Source organism: Amblyomma maculatum, chromosome 4 (assembly GCF_055883805.1).
Source record: "Amblyomma maculatum isolate TAMU_Amacu chromosome 4, ASM5588380v1, whole genome shotgun sequence".
NCBI lineage: Eukaryota > Metazoa > Arthropoda > Arachnida > Ixodida > Ixodidae > Amblyomma > Amblyomma maculatum.
In genome coordinates this window covers 181,357,759-181,380,306 of record NC_139347.1, presented here as the reverse complement: position 1 = coordinate 181,380,306, position 22,548 = coordinate 181,357,759, and the positions used below count along the sequence as shown (strand labels likewise).

The following is a 22,548-nucleotide window of genomic DNA, read 5'->3' as shown; positions in this document are numbered from 1 at the left end:
GAATTCGAGTTGCTCATTCGAAGTGGGATTGAAATGTCTTGGAGTCAAACATCGTTCGCACGATTTATTCATATCAGGGCTTTATATCTGTTTTGTGTGGTAGCTTACGATCGGTAACTGAATATCTTGATAGTTAGGGACTTGATGGTAATAGTAACGTTTCACATTATGCACGAAATAAGAGATTGGTAGCTAAACGAGCAGGAATTATTAGAAAGAATTGTTTGTACTCAAGCGAGGAACTTCCAGCGCAGCCGTTGCTGGGAGGGATAAGAGCGGAGTGTCGCCCAGAACAAGTCGAGGCATTTTTTGTCCAAGTTTACGTTTACTGCAAGAAAAGATGTTTTGACGCTTTAAAGCTGTGACTGCATGCGATTTTGAAACAGCCGAGAATTGCGAAGCAGATGACGCTGGTTGCCGCATCATCTGTTTCAATTTTGCACCAAGTTTTCCTTTAATATCTAATTCAGAATTTTTGAAAATTACCCAGCTGTGTCTAATTTAAAATTGCGAGCGATGTACACATGACCCTTTTTAACATCACAGGCAAGTAGTGCTGACTACGGTAGTTTTGTGTGTGCCATCGGAATTGTGGTGAAACTCCAGCCATTGCTAGAAATGTACTCCTCCTAAACTTCTGTAACGTAGTTGATCTACCAAATGAGCCATAGTTTACAGACCATCATGCGTCTCAGCCCGAATGGACCTGTGAACCAATACGTGCTTCGTTGTCATGCCTTAGAGCAAGACTGACAGTAGTCATGATAATAAGCCACACTAGCGTGTAATGCTGCGCACCTCCCACGAAGTGTTGATTCATCGACATCCAATTCGTTTTAGTTTATTTGTAACTCCAGTTTGAATGCTTCCAGGCGAAAAAGTTGATATACACAGGGTTTCGTTGTGTCGGTGTCCCATACAAGGCGGCAGTTGTAACAGTGAAAATTTCAGTACGAGTACACATCTAAAAAAAAAAATTAACAAATCCGAATAGAATAATTTTACAAGACAATTTTTTCAAGCGTTCTGCCTCAGTTAACAAGAAAGACTCAACCCAAGGATGCGAGATCGAACCCGGCCGCAGCGGCCACTTTTCGCTGGTGGCGAAAAGCAAGGCTCCCGTCTGTTGTACGATGAAAGTGGTCGAACCCAAGGTGGTCGAAATTTCGGGAGTCCTACACTACGGCGCCTAGCATTGCCTGAGTCGCTTCGGGATAATAAGCCGCATAAGGCAAGCCCAACAACGAACACTGGAAAACGTTGCAGCTTTCACCGCGGATGCCATGCATATAAATCAGATTCTAATCACATATGTCATATCAGGTGTGGCAAGATGAATCGCTATACAAATGAATATTGAGCTGATGTTGCACAAGGATGTCTATAGTCTTGCGGCCATTTTCAATTTCGAACCTACTCAAGTGTTAATTTTCTGGCGTCATTTCCTTGCCACTGACGCACAGCCGCCCACTGATTTAAAACGAATGAAGAAAAACATGGCTTCAACTACCAACAGCGCCACGAAGCGATAATCATCTGGTGCTTTTGGTACGTTTACTGCGGCTGACGATAGCTGGTGTACTTTGCTTTCCTAACTGCGGACAGAGCTCTCGCTGCGTTGCCGCTTCTCCCTTTGCGGGCAACGTGCGGGCAACCTCAGGACGCGGCAGTTTTGTACGTTAACAAACTGGGCCGTCTGCTCGAGTTTGCCTTGCTGCTTCTTTTTGCTTCCTAGAAATTTGATTTCCAGTTGAGTTCACTAGGAAGAATACAGCACTGAAGATAACATTTCATTGATTAGATGCGGAGCATTCGCACGAAACTCGAGACGGGCCCGGGTTGATGAGATTTAGAGGGCATTTTTGAGCTCTCACGGTAAGAAAGGTGCAACCCATGGCCTGGAGGGTGAGGTCGCTTCCGTGAGTAAAAAAATATAGAGGGTCTCTTATATGTATCTTAAGAGGAGAATCATCATCAGCCTGACTATCCGCACTGCAGGGCGAAGGCCTCTCCCATATTTGTCCACTTAACCCGGTTCTGTGTTAGCTGCATTCACTTGAACCCCGCGAACTTCTTAACCTCATCCACACACCTAACTTTCTGCCGCCCCCTGCTACGCTTTCCTTCTCTTGGAATCCAGTTTGTTACCCTAACCGACCATCGGTTATCCTCTCTTCGCACTACATGTCCTGCCCATGCCCATTTCTTCTTCTTAATTTCAACTAGAATGTCGGTAACTAGAGTTATTTCTCTGACCCACTCTGCACGCTTCCTATCTCTTAATGTTAACCCTACCATTTTTCGTTCCATAGCCCTCTGGGTTGTCCTCAACTTAAGTAGAACTTTCTTGGTTAGCCTCCACGTTTCAGCCCCATAGGTCAGTACAGGCAAGATGCAATTGTTATATACTTTCCTCTTGAGCGATACCGGTAAGCTGCTAGTCATAATCTGCGAGTGCTTGCCAAATGCGCTCCATCCCAATCTTATTCTTCTTGTTATTTCCTTTGCATGGTCCGGATCTGCGGTTACTACCTGTCCTAAGTAGACATAATCGCCTACTACTTCCAGTACTTCGCTACCTAATGTAAACTGCTGTTCCTTCCAGAGGCTGTTGAACATTACCTTAGTCTTCTGCATATTGATTTTCAAACCTAGTTTTCCTGTCTAGGTCATCAATTATTATTTGCAGTTCATCCCCCGAGTTGCTTAGCAAGGCAATGTCATCAGCAAATCGCAGATTACTGATATATTCTCCATATACCCTTATCCCTAACTGCTCCCATTCCAAGTCACTGAATACCTCCTCTAAGCAAGCTGTGAATTGTACTGGGGAGATTGTGTCTCCTTGCCTAACACCTTTCTTTATGGGAATTTTGTTACTTTCTTTATGCAGAACTATGGTTGCTGTGCAGCGACTATATATATCTACCAGCACTTTCACATATGGCTCGTCCACCCCCTGATTTCGCAATGACTGCATCACCGCCGATGTTTCAACTGAGTCAAATGCTTTTTCGTAATCAATTAATGCTATGTATAAAGGCTGATTATATTAGGCTGATGACGTTGCCCGCCTTGACCCTTATCGCATACATCTGGCTTTTCCCTATGCCCAATTTCTTCTGTACCGCTTTAAGGCTTCCCCGTTCTTTACAGCATGTTCAATTTGCTTCATGTTATTCTTCCTTATATCAGCCACCTTGCGCTTATTGATTAGCTTTGATATTTCGGTAAATTTAATCTGGCCTGTTCGACTGGAAGCTTTCATACTCTGGTGTTTCTTAATCAAATCTTTCGTCTCTTTACACAGATTACCGGTATCCTCTCTAACTATCCTACCGCCTACGTCTACCGCACACTCACTAATGATATCTCTGAAATTATTGTTCATTGCTTCTAGGGTAATGTCACCATCCTCGGTTAGAGCTTAATTTCTATTCTGTACCGAGATCCTGAATTCTTCTGCCCTCCCCCTCACCGCTAATTCGTTGATATGATTCTTTCTTACTAATCTGTTGCGTTCCTTCTTCAGATTTAGGCTAATTCGGGACCTAACCATCCTGTGGTCACTGCGTCGCACTTTCCCGATTACCTCTACATCTTGCACAATGGCGGGGGTTGAACACATTATGAAGTCAATTTCATTTTTAGTCTCCCCGTTAGGACTTTTCTATGTCCATTTCCGATTCTTCCGTTTGCTGAAGAAGGTATTCATGATTCTTAAGTTATTGCGCACTAGAAACTCAGCTAGTAACTCCCCCCTGCTATTCCTAGAACCAATGCCATAGTCACCTACTGCCTGGTCTCCTGCCTGCTTTTTCCCTACCTTGGCATTGAAGTCGCCCATCAGTACAGTATACTGCGTCTTTATTTTTCGCATTGCCGATTCTACATCTTCGTAGAAGCTTTCAATTGCCTGGTCATCATAACTACCTGAAGGTGCATAGGCCTTTACAACCTTCAGTTTATACCGCATATTAAGCCTAATTATCATGACTGCCACCCTCTCTTTATTACTATAGAATTCATCTATATTACCCGCTATATACTTACTGACTATGAAACCTACTCACAGTTGTCGCCTCTCTGGTAAGCCTCGATAACACAGTACATGCCCATCCTTCAGTACAGTATATGCCTCATTCGGGCTCCTAACCTCACTAAGCCCTATGACATCCCATTTCATACATTCTAGTTCCTCTAACAGCACTGCTAAGCTAGCTTCACTAGCTAGGGTTCTAACGTTAAACTTTGCCAGGGTCAGTTTCCAATGGCGGCCTGTCCAGCGGAGCCAGGCTTTCTTAGCACCCCCTGCTGCGTCACAGGTCTGACCGCCGCCGTGGTCAGTTGTTCCGCAGCCGCTGGTGACAGAGGGCCGGGGTTTTATGGAGCTTATCATGAGAGTTTTTGGCCAATTACTAAACCAGGGTGGCCAAATCCTGTTCTGGTGAGGGAGTGCTTTACCGGAGGTGTTCACTGGCATCAGGTCGCACCCCAAACCTGTGTATGCAATTCCATACACAGGCGGAGCTTTTTTTTAATCCGGTGGAGAATTGCGCGGCACCGAGCTTTGAACCCCGGTCCTCTTGCATGCGAGGCGGATGTTCTACCGCTACGCCACCGCAGGAGAATGACGAAAGCCTACTCTTCCTCTCCAATCATTTCCCTCTCGTTGCTTGACTTTTATCGGCGTTCATTGCAGTGCTACATATAATTATAATTGGTTTACAGGAAAGGAAAGGTGCAGTATCAGTCACAGTTTCTCCGACAAGTGTGCTTTTGGACGGTACACCGTCGCTCCTGTCGCGTAGCGTTCCTTGGCGCGCGTTGAAGTGTTGGATTGCAGATGGCAGGAACGCCAGGCAAGAGGAGAATTCTGATTGGTCGCATCGAATTTGGCTGTTTGTCACGTTCCTTCTCTGTCGACCAATTAGGTGCGTCGCACGCGCGGATAGCGTTGTTGACGACAGTATGAGCCGTTAAAGGCTTTCGCTTTAAAACGCAGAGGTACGTCAGCGTAAGGAACGCGCTGCCTACTCGGTGACCGGCCATAGTCGAAAAAGCAGGATGAATGGATGGATGGATGGAATATAGTAGCGTCCCCTTTGAAACGGGGTAGTAGCAGTAGCTACCATGTTCATTTTTCTCCCTGTATCTTAATTATTGATTTAGATTGGATAACTAAACCATCATTCTATTTCTTAAACTTTTTGTTTCTACATTACTAACATTATGTCACTGCTCTGCTTTTAAGCCACCAATTTTCCAGTCGTTTTTTGCTAGTTTCCACCGCCGGTTTATTCACCCGGCCACTGTTATCTCTAAACACCAGAGCTTCAGGAACAGTGATTGCGCCTGCATCAACTTCTGGATGGATACCATTGCATGCGAGTATAATATGGTCAATTGTTTCACTGGAGTTTCCACATACAGCACATGCGTCATCTCCATTGTTAAATTTCTTTTTGTAGCTGCGTGTTCTAAGGCACCCTGATCTAGCTTCAAAAAGTAGGGCACTGCCTCTCGAGTTATCAAAGAAATCTTCCTTCCTGATCTGCGTTTTCCACTTTCGGTATAATTCCACACTCTGTTTCTGTTCCATCGAATTTATCCAATTTTTACCTTCTTTGTTGTTCACTTGTTGCTTAATGCTCTTTATGTCTCCGTCCTTGTGACTGGCATACTTACTATTTAGTTTCCTAGTTCTTTTCTTTCATTTTGAGTCAACGCTTTTTAAGTAAAGGTATTTAAATATATTAGCTGCCCATCTGTTACTGTCCAATTTCCTTAGGCATTCTTCATATAATATTTTACTCTGAGCTTCCCGTATTTCGAAAGATGCCCAACCCATATCTCCCTGTACCGCCTCATTTGTAGTTTTGCCGTGGGCACCTAGTGCTAATCGTCCAACGGATCTCTGATTTATTTCTAATGTCGACTGTACCTCTGATTTCAGGCACAAAACCGCATTTCCGAAAGTAAATCCGGGCACCATAATTCCTTTCCAAATATCCCTCAAAACCTCATACCTATTGTATCCCCAAAATGCCTTATGCTTCATTATCCCGGCATTCCTTCGCCCTTCGGCCTTAAGTGATTGCTCATGTTTTCCAATGTATGCCAATCCTTCGTTTACCCATACCCCCAGATATTTATATTATGCTACTCTAGGTATTTCTTGGCCTTGTATTTTAAGACCCTGATCAGTTGAGCCGTTGAAAATCATCAGACCCGACTTAACTGCGCTGAAACTGAAGTCTAGAGCGTCCCCTTCGTCTCAGCAATACTTAACTAGAGTTAGCAATTCTTCCAGACTCTCAGCTAGCAGCAAAATATCGTCTGCATACATCCAACCGGGGAGGCGCTGGTCTTACGCCTTTCCACGTAATCTATATGACAGGTTAAAACCTAGGTTACTCTCTTGTATCCTCCGTTCCAGGTTTATCATATAAAGCATGAACAGCACCAATTATAGAGGACAGCCTTGTCTTAACCCTTTGCATACTTTGACATCTTCCGTACTTCTTATCCCTTCCCACGTAATTTCTACTTTGTTATCCCGTAATATTTCCTTTATGAACTCTATTATCTCATTACCGATACCTTCTTTTAATATGTTCCACAGGAGTTCCCTACTTACGTTGTCGTACGCCCCGTTTATGTCCAGGAAGGCCAAATACAAAGGTATATTTTCCATTCTAGATATTTCGATGCATTGGGTAAGCACGAACAGGCTATCATCTAAGCGCCTACCATTTCTAAAGCCGTTCTGAAGTTCTCCAAGTATCTTGTTACTTTCTACCCATGCTTGCACCTTTAATTTCACCGCCTGCATGGCTAACCTGTACATAACAGATGTTAAGGTAATCGGCCAGTAGGATTTTATGTGCATCCTGTCTCCTTTCCCTTTATAAATCAAATTCATTTTACTCTGCCGCCAGCTGTCCGGAATTTGCTTATTCGTTATCACTGTTTCCAGAGCTTTTAACAACGTTTCCTTACTTTTTGGACCGAGTTCATTAATCAGCTTGATCGGAATTCCATTTATTCCTGTAGATGTGTTTTTAGGAATATTTCTTTCTGCCTTTTTCCAGTTTAGATTGGTCTGTTCTAAGCTGCTTTGTACTCTGCTACCTTGTGTTGCTTTCTGATTTGCGGAGATTACCCTATCGTCGCTCTTAAATGACTCGGCTATAACTGATGTAATGTAGTTCACTGCGTTGTCTTCCTTTAAACAATTTCCCTCGTTACTGCGTTTCGATGGAGGCGAAACGAAGAGGCGTCCGTGTGCTGTGCGATGTCAGCGCACGTTAAAGATCCCCAGGTGGTCGAAATTACTCCGTAGCCCTCCACTACGACCCCCCTTTCTCTCTATCCACTTTCACTCCCACCTTCATCCCTTCCCTTACGGCGCGGTTCAGGTGTCCACAGAGCAAGTGTGACAGATACTGCGCCTTTCCCTTCCTATGAACCAACCCAACCATCTTGAATCCGATCCTGCTTTCTTTGATTCTTCTTCCCTAGCCAGCTTATCTGGTTCCAGAATTTTCTTGCTCCGCCTTTAGAGGCATCGTTTATGTCAGCCATCCAGCGATCGGTGGACTGCCATAATTTACTTTGGACGAGGGCCTGCACCTGAAGTTTCTTTGGTCGATATGATTCCCATTTTTTGTCGATTTCCTCTTGAGATACCTGTGCTTTCTTTACCATTCGGTGTTCCCGTGAAGCAGCCCGACGTTGTTCAATGGTTTCCCTGATTTCCTTATTCCACCACCTCCATGGCTTCCTCTTTCCATTCCAGCGGTTTGCTGCTTTAACCTCCTGAATTTTCCTCCTTATGAGTATTTCCACCAGTTCATAATCCCAGTCTTCCATGGGGCTTTTCTCTATTGCTTCCTCTATGTCTGCTGCTGTCTGCGCTATTTGATCGTCGTTTAATTTTGCGTTTACGTTTTGTCTAAGTTCCATTTCTCTTTTCATCAGGGGCCCCATCTGCAGACTAATACGTTAATGATCACTTCCCAGACTACACTCCCATTCTTCGTCTATTTCCATTTTTCTAACCTTGCTATAAATTTCCTACGACATTAGACAATAGTCAATGATCGTCTGCCTGTTGGGGAATTCCCACGTGATTTGGCCTTCACATTTTGTTTCTCTATTTACTATAACTAGATCGTGTCGCTCACAGAAATCTAGCATTAGCTTCCCGTTACAATCCGTGTATCCATCCAGATCGTCGATGTGGCCGTTCATGTCCGCCCGCAGAATAATATTCGCCCCGTTTCCAAACTGGCTTATATTGTCACTGAGACATTCAACAAGATCCTTGTTTTGTTGCCTGCATTGATGTCCTGTTCCTAAATACACTACCCCTAGCCATGTCCTTATGCCGGCTATTGTTCCTGAAACCCAGATATGTTGTTTACAAGATGATTTAATTCTTTGCCAATTTGTTCCCTTTTGTATCAGCATACCTACCCCTCCACCCTTTTTTTCCGTTCTCGTTCTGTTGCACCCTTCCCAGACGTAGTCTTCTATAAACCGCGGATCTTCTAGATCCCTGAGATGAGTCTCGCAAAGAGCGTACACACCTATTTTGTCATTCTTCAACTGTTGTTCTATCTCTAGCCATCTTGCTCTTTTTCTATCTCCATGCATTTTTATCTAGCTGATCCTAGTGTTAAATTTCTTTTTTGTACTTTACTTTCTCGACCTACTCTTTGCCATTTTTGGGGGCTCAGCCTCCATTATTACACTTTCTTCTGCTTCACTTCTAACTACCCCTATGCACGGAGTCCTCGCGGACCTCCTAAAAAAGCTACAGCCCTGCCTGCCAGGCGCCAGCCGACCTCTGCTCCCACCCTTCTGTTAAAATGAATGCCATCTCGCTGAAAAGCCCTACCAAAACCTGCTTTATGTACCTCCCTGTTTACCTGAACCATTTCGAAACGCTTCTCCAGGCTTAATTTTCTTATGTCCTGATTAACTGTCACCACGTCCTTTTCCAGCTTTCCGTTCAATCCTAGCACCTCTGGTACTGTGCATACAACTATCTGCGCTTGCTGTGCTATCTTGTCGACTCCCTTAGCTAAACTTTCCACCACTCCTGCAGCGTCACCATTTAGGACATGGTTTAGCCTCGCGGCTACTATGACCATACGGCGCTCTGCGGAATTCTTCAAAAGCCTATTTTTACTCTCTTTCAGCACTGCCCTTATTGTTCTCCCTGGGAAGGCTCCAACTAACACTCTCTTATCACCCTTTACACGTTCCAAGATATCTCGCTTGCACCTGTTCATGTTAGAATCTCCAGCAATAAGCATCTGGGCCTTCTCTCTCCCTCTCACAACTGTTGGCTCCTGCTTTCGGTTATCTGTGTCCTTATCACTGGGATTTTCCTTACTTCCTTTTTTTCCGGCTTCTTAGCTGCTTCTAAATAACTCTGGCGGTTCGGATCCGCCTGACCTACTTTGCTTATGCCTTCCATGCCAGTGCTGGCCCCAGCCACGTGGCCGCACTGGAATGTTCGTCCTCATTGGTTCCAAGGATAAATTCGGCCCCTTTTTTTCAATTTGAGAAAGCTGTCCAAGCAGTTTCTGATTTTCCGCCAACGGGATCGGCACACCATCTATCGTCAGTCGCCGTAAACGCAGCGAGGTGAAAAACTTTATGCAATGTTGGGAGACAAAAGGTAGGGACACACTAGCGGGAAAATGCGCGCGGCATGCCGCCGGCGGCAAGTAGTTTGCCGCAAAAACCTGCAGCGGCGGCGGGTAGACCTGCTGCGCGCCGAATGGGTCGAAGAGCCATTTTCGGCGGCTTGCCGCGTGCCGCGAATCGGAAAAGCCAATGAGACACGTCCGGCTCAGCGACGTGCGCGTCAGCGTCGCCATCTCGTGCCTGCTACCGAGCTAACTCAAGCGCTCCGTGCAATCAACGACGAAGCGAGCATTCTCCTTTTGTGCCTCCGTGTTGAAAACTTCGCCTCAGTGAGAGAATAATAGAACACTTTCTTGAGGCTGCTCGCTTATTCCCCTTTTACGCGAAAATCAACCGATGAGCGATCATAGGCAAAGCATTCGATCTGGCAGGCGAGTTGTTTTCATACTTGAGGGCCCGCTGAACATTCACGTCAGGGAAAATGTGAACAGGACAGTAAATTTGCTTCGAATGCTCGAGCGGCGTGCTGCGGAGCAAACACGATCGTCGCGGTAGATGATGAGGGACAAGCAGAAGCTGGAATGAGGTCTGCTAGCCGAAAAAAAAGAATCGTAGATCAGCTCACGCAGTCGGACACAAGGCGAGATCGCTGTCACGTGACCTCCGCGACGATTGCCGCGCGAAATCGATGTGGCCTCTCTGCCGCGCGGGCGTCCTGCCGCTGGCGGCACGCCGCGCGAGTTCTCCAGCCAGTGTGTCCATACCCTTAAGTGATCCTAATGACAGGTCAGCTAGGTGTTGTCTGGTGCTTCTCGGCTACTCCGCAGAGCCGCTTTTGAACGGCCGGGTACGCGATAAGAATCACTTCGCGGCGCTAGTAGCAACCACGCTTTTCATCATTCGTGCGGGCGGCTTTACCGTCAGCGCGGTCATCAACACGCGATCAACAGCCGCTACCGGATGCACGAGAAAACCGACACGTTGTGGCTACGTAGCTGCTGCTCATGTGTAATCCCATGACATGCGGAAAGACACCCATAAAACTGTTGTGATGACACGTTCATGGTCAAACGACACAGCTAAAGTTGATAAGATTGTATTCAGTGCTATATCGTTGTATGCAGAAGAGCTGTAAACTAGATCATTCAATAAATTGACTTTATTGCCTACGTGCGCAGTGTGGCTCGTCGGCGCCGCTGAATTCCGCTGCCCAAGCGGCAATGGCTACTTCCCGGATCCTGAACAATGCGACATGTACTACGAGTGCCGACGTGGCGTAGCCAAGCAAAAGCTGTGCGCTGACGGCATGGCTTTCCACGACGGCAACCCGCTGTACGGGCGTTGCGACTACATTAGCAACGTGGACTGCTCCCGGAGGCCATACCTTCGTGAGTCTGCAGGGCGCATTATTTCTCGCAGTGCGCCGACTGGACGAACTCTGCATTATGGGGACACCTTTTTTTACAATGCTTGTTATATATCCTGAATGTAGACACCGTACTGGAAATATTTCCTTCGTCAAAATGTCAATTCTAAGTAAAAAGCAGACAGGTCCTGTAAAACGAGAGGCTCATGACAAGACATAATTGAAGAAATTCAGCAGTCGAATTAACTAAGGAAAGCTTAAGAAAATATATTTTTCACTTTCCCTTATTGAACTCGGTAATTGACGAGTCGCTTTGAACCATTTTACCGGAAGATAACTAATAGCAATGGGGACGATAATCAACAACTAGGTGCTAGGTTCTGACCCTTCGAGATCCGAATGTTTCAAGCGATGCTCTGTTAGCACTGTTAAAACGGGGTTTTGCAATATCCACTTTTTAGGAGAGTATTAATGTTGCATTTAACCTCTTTGATTGAGAGTTACCAGGCCCACCCTTGCCCACAGCGTAAGCTGTAAGGACATCATGCTATACTGTAAGTTTCGCGTACAACCATAGCCGAACGTTGAGAAAGGTAGTTCAACGGGAACTCTTTTATGATTGGTATGGTATCCAGGCCATCAGTTGTCCTTGTTTATGCACTGATCAGAGTTCCCAGAACCCAAATGCCAAAATATACTAATCGACGGAACCCAGTCGCCAAGCCAAAATATTCAACCGAACCTTAGAAAGCATATGCATATATTTCGTTTTTTTTGTCTCTGGAAAAATACAGCGGTATCTGGAAAAATACAGCGACGAACTTTAGAAGACTGTTTTGCATGCCACCATTGCTGCCAACATCTTCGACAATGCACGCGCATTCCTAATAATCTGCATGCATCATTCTTCCAGCAGGCGGCGGAAAATGTACGATAGGTGCTGTCTTCTGTGGGTCCATTTGAATAAAACAAGGACCAAGCGAAAACACAGAAACGAACACCAGCGCAAATCCATTTGGACTCCATAGTTGCTTGCCAAGTGAAAAAAAGAGAGTCACTCTTTGCAGGCCAGGCGGAGCATTTATGTCCTCAGGGTTAACCCTGATCATTTGATTGCACTCTCAGAAGTATTTTAGTGCTTAGCACTAATAGCCGCAATCACGGGTTTTGCCGGTGTCTGTCCGAAGCCATGGGTTCACTGTCGCAGGGGGGATTCCGAAGGGGCGGCCAAGTTTATTTATGACGGTCGCGCAGGCGGTCGCACTACGGAAATGATGTAAGAACACATGGAAACGGGCGACGCCAGCGATTCGGTCCGTTCCGATTCTCGGAAAAGTCGCGCTTCGACCGTGCCGCGAAGGAGGCAAGCCAGAGCAGTTAAAAAGCACAGCGTAAGCGCAGTGGTTGTGGGTTCGCCGCTGTCTCTCGGTTTGAGGGAAAGGGCGCGGAGGCCATAAATCGTGGCGAAACACGGACTGGGGAGAATGCGAGGGAGCTGCTGTTGGCGTCTTCTCGGGTCTGTACATACGCCCCATTGAATCCGCCGACCAAGGGGAGGGAATGTTTGGGCCTTAGGTTTGTGAGTTGTTTGTTTTGGAAGCGCAACCGTCGGCACTGTTTGTCTTTGTGACTGCTGGCCACCTCTAGCGTGAGCTGAGGGAAGATATTGGAGAGAGTGTAAATCGAAGATGTGTGTGGTAATGCATGAAATGTATAACGGTGATAAGCGGTCCTACGCACCAACTTTGTATTTGATTAACTATTCAAATCGGCCATATTTTTTCAACTAGCCTTCAATATTGGAGCACCTGAGAACAACATCTAAGTACACCAGACAAATTTGACACTTTAGACCTGCCATTACTGAATCCATTTCTACCAGAAAAGTGTCGCAGCCGCTGCAGAGATGAACAGATATAAATAAAATATCATCCGGCGAGATGACTGCGATGCCTTTCGTCGACCTAGAAGCCCATCGGCGAGAAACATGTGGCAGACGTATGGAAATCCTCATTGATAACTGAACCAAAGCATGCCTTCCTGAACAAAACATCCGGCAACCCATGAGCTCATAAACGGCTGGATGACGTCGTCGCGATGAATTTCTTCTGCTTGATCCCAGATGGCTTCGCGTTCTGTCAGTGCTACCTGGTAAAGGAGGTTGGTCGTGTTCGTCAGTAACAATGTGGTGCTTTGCAATCGGTGTTTATCGCATCTCTGAAGACGATGAAAAGCACGCGCTGCGCATAAACTTTTGTTAATATAGGTTAAGAATTTTATACCAACGCTGACATCAATTAAACATAAAATCATGATCGGACTAAAAAAGGGAATGTCGCTAGGGTCACGTATTACGCGAAAAAAAACACATTCTTGTGTAAAGAGCCTAATTGAAGAGTTGCTTCCAATCGGGATAATATTACTATATATAAGAAAGAGTGAAGGACTCAGAACTGAGCCTTGGGGAACATCAGACGTTAGAACACATGGCGATGATAGAGAGTCGTTAGCTAATACAAACTGAGTAGGGTTGGTCAAGAAATATTCAATCCGTCGCAGGAGATTAAAATCGATAATGAGAATCGATAATAACTTTATGCGCACCGACATTCTGGACTATTTACACGTTTCGCAATGCGAAGGAAGCGTTTTTTATGTATTCAAGAATAGTTTCATGGTCGCAGTGACCGCAGTGTCCTGTGTCATTTTTAATTTCGAGCATTGCGACACGATCATGGACTAATGAGGTGACTATATTTTGACAAAGAACTTTCGTAAAAGACATACGCATGGAGTTTTCAATGAAGAGGGCAAGTTTGGGGAAGAATGTTAAGCATTGAGACACGGGCTCTCCAGTGCTATTCATTGCTATTCATCCCTTCTTTGCAGGAAGCATTCAGAGCCCTGACAGGAGGAAAGGTAGGGATGAAGGTTGACGGAGAATACCTAAGTAATCTACGGTTCACTGAAGACATTGCCTTGTTAAGTACTTCATGGGATGAATTTCAAAGGATTGCCATTGAACTTGACGGCAAAGGTTTAATAATAAATGTGGCTAAAACGAAAATTACTCTTATACCCGGCATCCTTATACTACGCAGGAGCGAACGTCACTTCACGATAGTTACGAGGCGCTGGAAGTAGTGTCTACTTTGGACAGATCCTCTTATCCGGACACCGACACCTCTCGTCCGGACACCGAAAGCGAAACAACTCAAAGAATTAGTACGGTGTCTAGATGGGTAGGTGTGCCGACCGGCGGGGGTAACGCGTGCCTTTTTTTCATGACGCCGCAGTGGCGCCACCAGCGAAAGCCCGGTTCATGACCGTTTCCTCCGGCCGTCGCCACGCATGACAGAAAGCGACTCGCTTCACTTTTTTCCAAGTGCAAATGAGTTTATTGCAAACAAGCTGTCTTACGGGAATAGGGAAGGGATGTAAACATATTACAAAGGCAGGGGAGCCGAGTTTAAGGCTGTTTTTTTACGTACAGCGTGTTTGCTGCGTTCCCGATTTTTCAGGCAAGCAACTCCAAACACTGTTATGTCACTTCCTCGGTCTTAATTTTTTTTTCATTAAATGTTCCACGCCATCACAAGGCAACGCGAACATATATTAACACAGTGCTCAGCTGTGATTTATGCGTGTGCATGGGCGTAAGCAGACCCTGCGAATAAATAAAATAAAACGAGTGCATAAGCTTGTATTGCAAAACGGTATCTTCTAGCTGAACTTTTGAAAGTGCAATAAATGACATGCACACATTAGTGTTTTTGAGTCAGTGAAGTAACACACCCCAAAATCATGCCTATGCGTTCAAAGCACGCGTCTCTATTTCCGGTGTTTTCTTTTTTTTCGCGCGTTTTCACGGGTCAGGTTCTTGCTCTTGACCAAGAAGTGGAGGCGCATGATAGAGTAAAACTTGACGACGCTGTTAGTGATCTCAATCTTATGCTCCTCACAACCGATCATATGCGGAGGTTTGAGGTGCAGAAAAGAGGCGAAGTCTGCGAGACTTTCTCGCCTCAGTTCAGTGACTGTGAAGCAGTGACTGAAGGTCTCCTCGAGAGATGTTACGAGACTGTTCAAAGCATCAGATGGGAATATTAGGTTCCCCAAGCTTACATGGGATGTGAGAGCGGCCACAGGCGGAAGGGGAGCTTCTGGCGATGCCAGCAAAACAGTGGCACAATCGGCACATTTAGTCTTTGAAAGAAACTTTCTCGCCACGTATCCTGCCAAATAGAAAATCAGCCGCGAATCGCTTTTTCCTACCGCCAGGCTGCTGTGGTCGTTAAGCTGGCAAGCGCTGAGCATTTCGTGTGCTGCCTGCACATTCTTTATGTCCAGTAAGTCGTCCACATACCTCTGCTGCTTTTGCTATGACATTGTCGGTGTCAAGCAAGCTGTTTAGTAGACTAGGTGAAACATTCCCATGATCAGGTGACTTGGCCAAGTTCATGAACTCCAGAGTGTTTATGGAGATCAAGAACTGAACGGGGGTTGGATGGTCGTTACTTAATCCTGTCATTTGTCGCAGAACCCCAAACAGTTGCTCCAAGATGTCTTGGCTTAGTCTGGCGGTCATTAAGTACCTGTAGCCTATTTTGGACGACAGATAACCCAAGAGGGAAAGAGTGCTCGACAGCGTGACTCGGAGGCCTTCTGCAGTGCTCCAAGAATCCCTCCTTCTGAGTACAGCGTTGCCACTCATCAAAATAGGTGAGGAAGTCACAAGTCGCCGAGCTTTCGCAGAGTTCGGGCGGAGGGCGGCAGCTGGAAATCTTGAAGTCATGATGCTGATGATCTCCTGCATCAATTTGACAAGTTCATCGGTCGCGTGAACTGAACCGTGGTTGCGCTCAATCTGCTGTCTATACGTGAAAAGACACCGCCGGACATCATCAGAGAACAAGCGAAACGAATAATTTACGCGCATCTTCTCGAATGTGTCGGGCCTTACAACAGCTTTGTGCACTCTGGGCAAAGCCTTCAAACCGACATGGCTATGCTGATCTAGCTGCCATGCGGCATCAACGTGACTGATGGATGCCACGCCCTGAGGAGTTGTTAAAGGGTGCTGGAGCAAGCTGTTTCTTACATTCTTCACCAAATGGGGAAAATCGGAGACGAAGTGCAAGGAGCGGTTCTTGTCCACAGGGTGCGGCGACTTGCATACAACTTGTCCTGCTTTCCCAGAAATTCCAAAAATACGCCACATGGAACGATTCCAGCTAGCAGCGTCTGTTGTTATGAAATCCACAAAAAGTGAGGCATTTTCTGCCATTATCACACCCTCCACCGTAATTTTTGCTAGCACATCAGCTTTCACGTTCCCCTTCGAGGCGAAAGCGCCAAGCACCTGGTGCCACTTTCCCGTTAATGGTTGGAAGAGAACAACTAGGGCGTGATCCGCCAATTCTGAGCTGGAGCTAGATGAAAATTTATCGAGGTCCACCAAACCGTTCACTTTCCCGTAGTGACTGACCGTCAGGTTCTCGGAAAGTTTAATTTCATCCATCATAATGCCGCCATGACGTTGCTGCTCCGTCATGCATATGCATATTTCCTTCAAGGTAGCAAACACCCGTTTGTTGAAGCCGAATCCGCTTCGAAATCCGCGCAGGTACCGTTGGAGACACGTTCTGCCGGGCAGCAGCATGATCTTCTCCTTGCGCAGGTGCTCATAAAGCCGTTTGCTCCTCATCCGCATTATCAAGCATTCGAGCAGCCACTCGCGCTGGTACTTAAAACCCTTCGTGCTTTTCCGCTTTGAAGCATTTAAACAGGCCATGACTTGTGACTGTTGTCTTACTGGCAAATTTTCTATTCTTGACATGAGCGCGCAGCTTTCTAGTTTTGAGTTCTTCCTCCTCATCTCTTCCAGTTTTGTCTCAAGAGTAAACATATTTCGCTTCAGTCTCTTGAACTTTGCGGTTACAAGCTTTCTCTTCTTTTCGCGGTCCCTCGACCTCCGGTCCTTTGTTCTTTTGTACGACAGCTGATTTAGGAGCAACTTTTTTGCGTATAGGCAATGCAAACAGGAGTCTCTTTGACTTGTGGCGATGCCGACGCATTTGGAGCTGAATGTTGTGTTTCCGTGGATTCTTATATTCTTGGATTTCGCGAGGACGGTGTCAAGTTGGTCATTGCATTTTATGCCCTGACATGGAATCATGGCATCCATGTCAGCCAAAAGGTCCCCAACCTGTTCACGAGTTTCCAAATCCAGCTTCTTTGTTACGGCGCCTTGCACGGACACGGTGGCTCGCAGTTTTGACGCACAGTGCTTCAGGAGTATTACTTTCAGCAGAACGATGCTCTGTCCGCTTTTTCTGCAAGTCGAGAACGCAGAGGCGCCAGAATCTTCAATAGAGTGATGTGTCCAGCCGCTGTGGGATACCGTGCAGGTAGTGAAGTCAATGTCAACCGGACGAGGTGACACTTCGGTTACACACGTGGAGATACCTTCACTGGAGCTTGAAGGTACTGGATCGTCCGGCACTGTCTCAAGGTCGTGGCTGTCATTTCTGGCAGCCTTGGTTGGGCGGCAGCCTGTGGAATTCTTCGTCTTTCGTTTCGCGGTCACCTTTCTTGACAGGTAAGCAGGAGCATCGGGCAGGGCAGAAGGCACGGCATCTTTCCTTAATCGTGGGTGAGAACGTGGGAGGCTAACAATGTTGCCTTCTATCATATATTTGTAATCCCGTTCGGATAGACTCCTGGTCAAAATGCCGCTCACACACAACGGAGTGTGGCTGCAACCTCTTTTCAGCACGATGAAGAGCAAGCTCCCACCTTTTGAACAGTTCGGGACCCCGCGGCGCCGAAAACAGCGAGACTTTCAGTCCTTTTCTCGATGACTTGTAGCCGGATTTGCAGAAGAGTGCGAAACAAGTTGTGTCCTTTTTGGTCTTCATTCCGATTACTTCTCACAAAAAGCGCAGCGCCTGCTCCGCTACGGTGCTTGCATGTGGACGATGACAGACAGCAAACAGACGAGAAAAAAGGTAGCTAGTGTCGTCTGTTTATTGTTTCAATGCCAGACCGCAAAAGTGTCAGTTTCAGCTACTATTTTGACTGATAACGCAAGTAATAAGTAATGTTTTTAAACAAAAATTAGGTTAACAAAACGCGCGATGCGATTGCGACAAGTAGCAGACGATCCGCCGGTGAGCACCGGGCGGAGAACAGCAGCGCCAGTTTCGTCGTCATGAAGCGGAGGCACGCGGAACTACGCTTTGTGCCCTGCCGGTCGGCACACCTACCCATCTAGCCACCGTAGAATTAGATTGGTCGTTCTGGAGTTATCCTGATGGCAATGAACCACCGTTTACCCTCTAGAGCAAATTGTGTAGCACCCCAATCTAGCCGCTCAACACCTACGGGGCAGAAACGTGGAGGGTTCATCTTTAGTTGAATAAGAACGAAAGAGCTGCGGAATGGAAACTTGTAAGTGTAACGTTATATAGGGGACAGGAAGCGCGTCGGATGGATCAGGTAACCAGCGGGAACTAATGGTATTCTAGTACAAGTCAAGCAGAATAAATGCAAAGGCAAGAAAACTGGTTATCTCACAGGGTGACAGGCTGGACTCCAAGGGAAGGGCAACCGAAAAATAGATGGGCGGATGAGAAGTTTGTGGGGCATCAGATAGATGGCACAGGAGCAGAACAAGCTCGAAGGATATGGAAGAGTTGGTTCAGTTGCAGCTTATATTATTATTATTATTATTATTATTATTATTTGATTTCTGTTCAGTAATTTTAGGGGTGAAGTGTTTCAATATGCTTACACAACATGTTGATTATAAGACGACAGTTTAATATCTGCAGTAGTCGGTACGTAAAGCTATGTCCTGGTTTCTAATAAGCTTACTGCCAATTACAGCAAGACGAAACTTCAAAAACCCCTTGAAGATTGAGGCTTCTAGTGTTCCTTAATCAGTACTTGCACTCGTGCACTATTACGCTGACACGATATGCACTTCGACTTATCATGGCAAAACCATGGGGCAAATGTGTGCTCCAAACTTAGAGCTGCTGCCTATTTGATTTTTAATACCAAAACTTTTGCGCCGTTTTCGATCAAAAAGATCATTGTGCACTCTCTTGTGTGTGTTGAGATATGCTATAACGGTTCAAGGTTTCTGTTCCGGAAGTTGCCTACACTCATCTTCGGGCAGAGATATTTTTCATGAGGTTGGCTTGCCTTCCTTTCAAATTCTATTTACTTCTACGGTTGTGCTGCGACATTTCTGGATTTCAAACGCCCACATGTCAGCTCGCGCCTGCTTCGTAATGAACTGCGTTTTGTTGTTCCGCCTTTCAGACTAGATTTGGAGCAGCAAAATGCTGCGTGTATATCCCAAATGTCTTTCGGTTGATTCGAGGTCTGAATTGAAGCGTGTTTTAGACATGTTATAACAATTTGTTTTTTCCACCTGTCACATTTTCTTGCCGTAACCGCTCCTTGATTTTATGCTCATTTAATGTGCAACCTATTTTCAAATCATCTGTTTTCTTTTCTTTGGTTTTCAATTTATGCCGCTATATTGTATATCGTATCCACATCGCCTAGCCGACGATGCCGGGCCACGTAACACAAGCCAGTATTGGCTTAGATGGGCCCGTTTTGCTGTGCTGTTTCTTGGGTGTTTATTTAGTGTTATTATTATTATCATCATTATTATTATTATTATTATTATTATTATTATTATTATTATTATTATTATTATTATTATTATACGGCGAAATCAGAGACTCAGATGGACAGGCTTGACCTACCCTAAATTTCACCCAACTGTCATGATGGCTCATGCAAGTTGGGTGCAAGCTGGCCTACAAACAGCGCCTGTGTTTGGATAAAGGGTTAGGAAGACGGCCTTAAGAGAAGGATTTGGTAACGGCTGCACTCAACGGTTGCTTGAAAGTACGATGGCTCATATTCGAAGCATACATCTGAATGACGTGCAGTCGTCAAGAGAAAGCAGTCTACGACATGTTCTGAGAAAACAACGAATATATTTTCACTGTTAAACAGAAAACTTGCACCGCGGGCAAATATAAATATGAATTCCATTATAAGGCACACTCTCAATGCAGTTTTTTCGGGAACCATAGTACATGGTTGCGCATTGTCCGACTTGAAGTTTGTTACCATTCATGCATGATATTAATGCCCGAGAGTTATTTATTATCTTGTTTGCGCTGTTACAACATATATGCAAGCAACTATGCACCAACTATGCTTTGTGTTCTTTGCGTGCCTCTGTTCTTCAGCAGCTTCATAGCGCGCCCACTGCGGGTTATCTTGGCGTATCACGTACGTACGACAGCATCCACCGGCGCTTTTTTTGGCAGGCCTCTACGGTTCTGTTCGTCGTTACGTGGCTTCTTGTGACAGGTGTCAGCGACGGAAGAAGCCCTTGGTTGTGCCTGCTGGATCCCTACAGCCGATCGAAATCCCAATAGACCTATTTTACCGAGTTGGCCTTGATCTCCTTTGGACTTTCCCTCTGTCTGCTTCCGGGTATAAATAGATTGCGGTGGCTACGCCGTTACACGAGCGATACCCACCAGTTGTGCAACTGACATGGCAGCGTTTCTCCTCAACGACGTTACTCTGCTCCACGGTGCTCTGCGCCAGCTGCTCACTGACCATGGTCGCTGCTTTCTTGCTCGAGTAGTCGAAGAAATTCACCGACACTGCTCCATTAAGCACTACTTCACCACCGCTTATCATCCACAAACGAACGACCTCACCGAACTCCTCAATCGCACACTCACGGAGATGCTTCAATGTATCGGCTGATCACCGTGACTGATCACCGGTATCGGCTGATACCGTTTGCAACATTTGCGTATAATTCATCCCGTCACGATACAATGGGCTACTCGCCCTTATATCTTCAGTTCGGCCGTGAACCTTCTCTTCCATTTGACAGCGTACTTCCTCCGAGCACTAAAGCAAGTTCCTATGTTCGTGACGAAATATCCCGAGCTGATACCGCCCGTGATATTGCTCGCCGCCGACTGGCTTCCTCTCAAAACTCTCAAAAACGCCGCCATGATTCTATTCATCGGGATTTCCACTACTCTCCGGACTCTCTTCTTTTGCTCTGGAATTAGGCTCTGTGAGAAGCTCTTGCCGCTCTACACAGGCCCCTACCGTGTTTTGTGGCCGGTCACTTGCGTGACATACGAGGTCACCCCTGTGCTCCCACACCAACAGTTCGATATGCCCCGTACAGAAATCGTTCATGTCACTCGCATGAAGCCGTACCACTCCAGCTGTAGTTCGCTTTTCGCGCCGAGGTAATGTTGCGTATATGCCATTGAAGAGGACAACGATTGACTACAGAGTGATAGACAACGAAACTGAAGAAACGGTTGTGCTTGCCTGAATACCTACGTCTCTCATCACCACTTGTGGTTTCCCTTGTGGTAGTACTAGCCTTATGCCACATATCAATATAGACTGGGTAACAGAACAGTGGCTGTAAAAGTGATATGCAGAAAATTGAAGGAATATTGAACAGTTTGTGAACATAATAGCAGTATACAATACTAACTGCAGATTTAAAAGAGTATCATCATCATCATAATCATCATCAGCTTGACTATACACACTGCAGGGTGAAGGTCTCTCCCATATTCCTCCAATTAACCTTAAAAGAGTAGACTTAAAAGAGTAGTGGGCATACATTTTCTTAGGGCAGGGAGCGATCGGAGATGGCAAGTACGAGAGTTTTATAACGAGAATAAGAATGGTGCAGTGTGCATTTGACAACTACTATCAGGTCCTGAACCCAAGTTTACCACTACTCTCAAACGAGAAGTCCCTAACTGCTGTACCTTGCCAGTGGTCATCTATGCTACAAAAACGTTGAGGCTGGCGCAAAGGCTGAGTCTAAATTGCGCTCAACGAAACGAGCCAGGGAAAAAGATAATTGAAACGTATTTAGGTTAAGAGGAACCTGGCTTGGTAAAAAAAAACGTCACAAAACGATATAGTAGACGCAACCAAAAAGAAATTGCAGTCAAGATAAGCGATTTCCGTGAAGGTTGGATGGCAAGAAAAAGAAAATTGGGCAGCGGGCGGACGAGATTAGGAAGTTTGTTGAGGAAATAAAGTGGCCGCACCAGACATCTAATACAGGGGTTAAATTTTTATTGGGAACAGTTAATTGTGCGGTGACTAAATGTAGCTACTGGTCCTCGTTAGAAGTTATTTGATTATCTTCGATTCCGTCTGCTCTGTCTCAGAGAAACTGATCTCCAAATAACATGAATATACTGTCGCCCTGCCTATTTAACCTATATGCAGAGTGCATCATGAGGAAGGCCCGTCTGGACGAGTCTTCAGCTGGAGTGAAGATTGCTGGAAAACGTATCAACAACCTTAGATATGCGGATGATACAACTTTATTGGCATAAAGGGAAGTGGAACTCAAAAGACTTCTGATGCGCGTACAAGAAGAAAGTGAGAAGTTTGGGCTTAAACTGAACATTAAAAAG

At 45.8% G+C, this 22,548-nt stretch overlaps 1 protein-coding gene across 1 annotated transcript in view; it reads left to right on the top strand.

The window, feature by feature from the left end:
• Window positions 1-22,548, top strand: part of LOC146193772 (protein obstructor-E-like) — a 37,714-nt gene that overhangs the window by 854 nt on the left and 14,312 nt on the right. Inside the window, exon 2 of the mRNA XM_084600126.1 lies at window positions 10,842-11,051. Within this exon, the coding sequence (XP_084456252.1) occupies window positions 10,842-11,051 (210 nt within the window). The remainder of the gene's footprint in view (window positions 1-10,841; window positions 11,052-22,548) is intronic.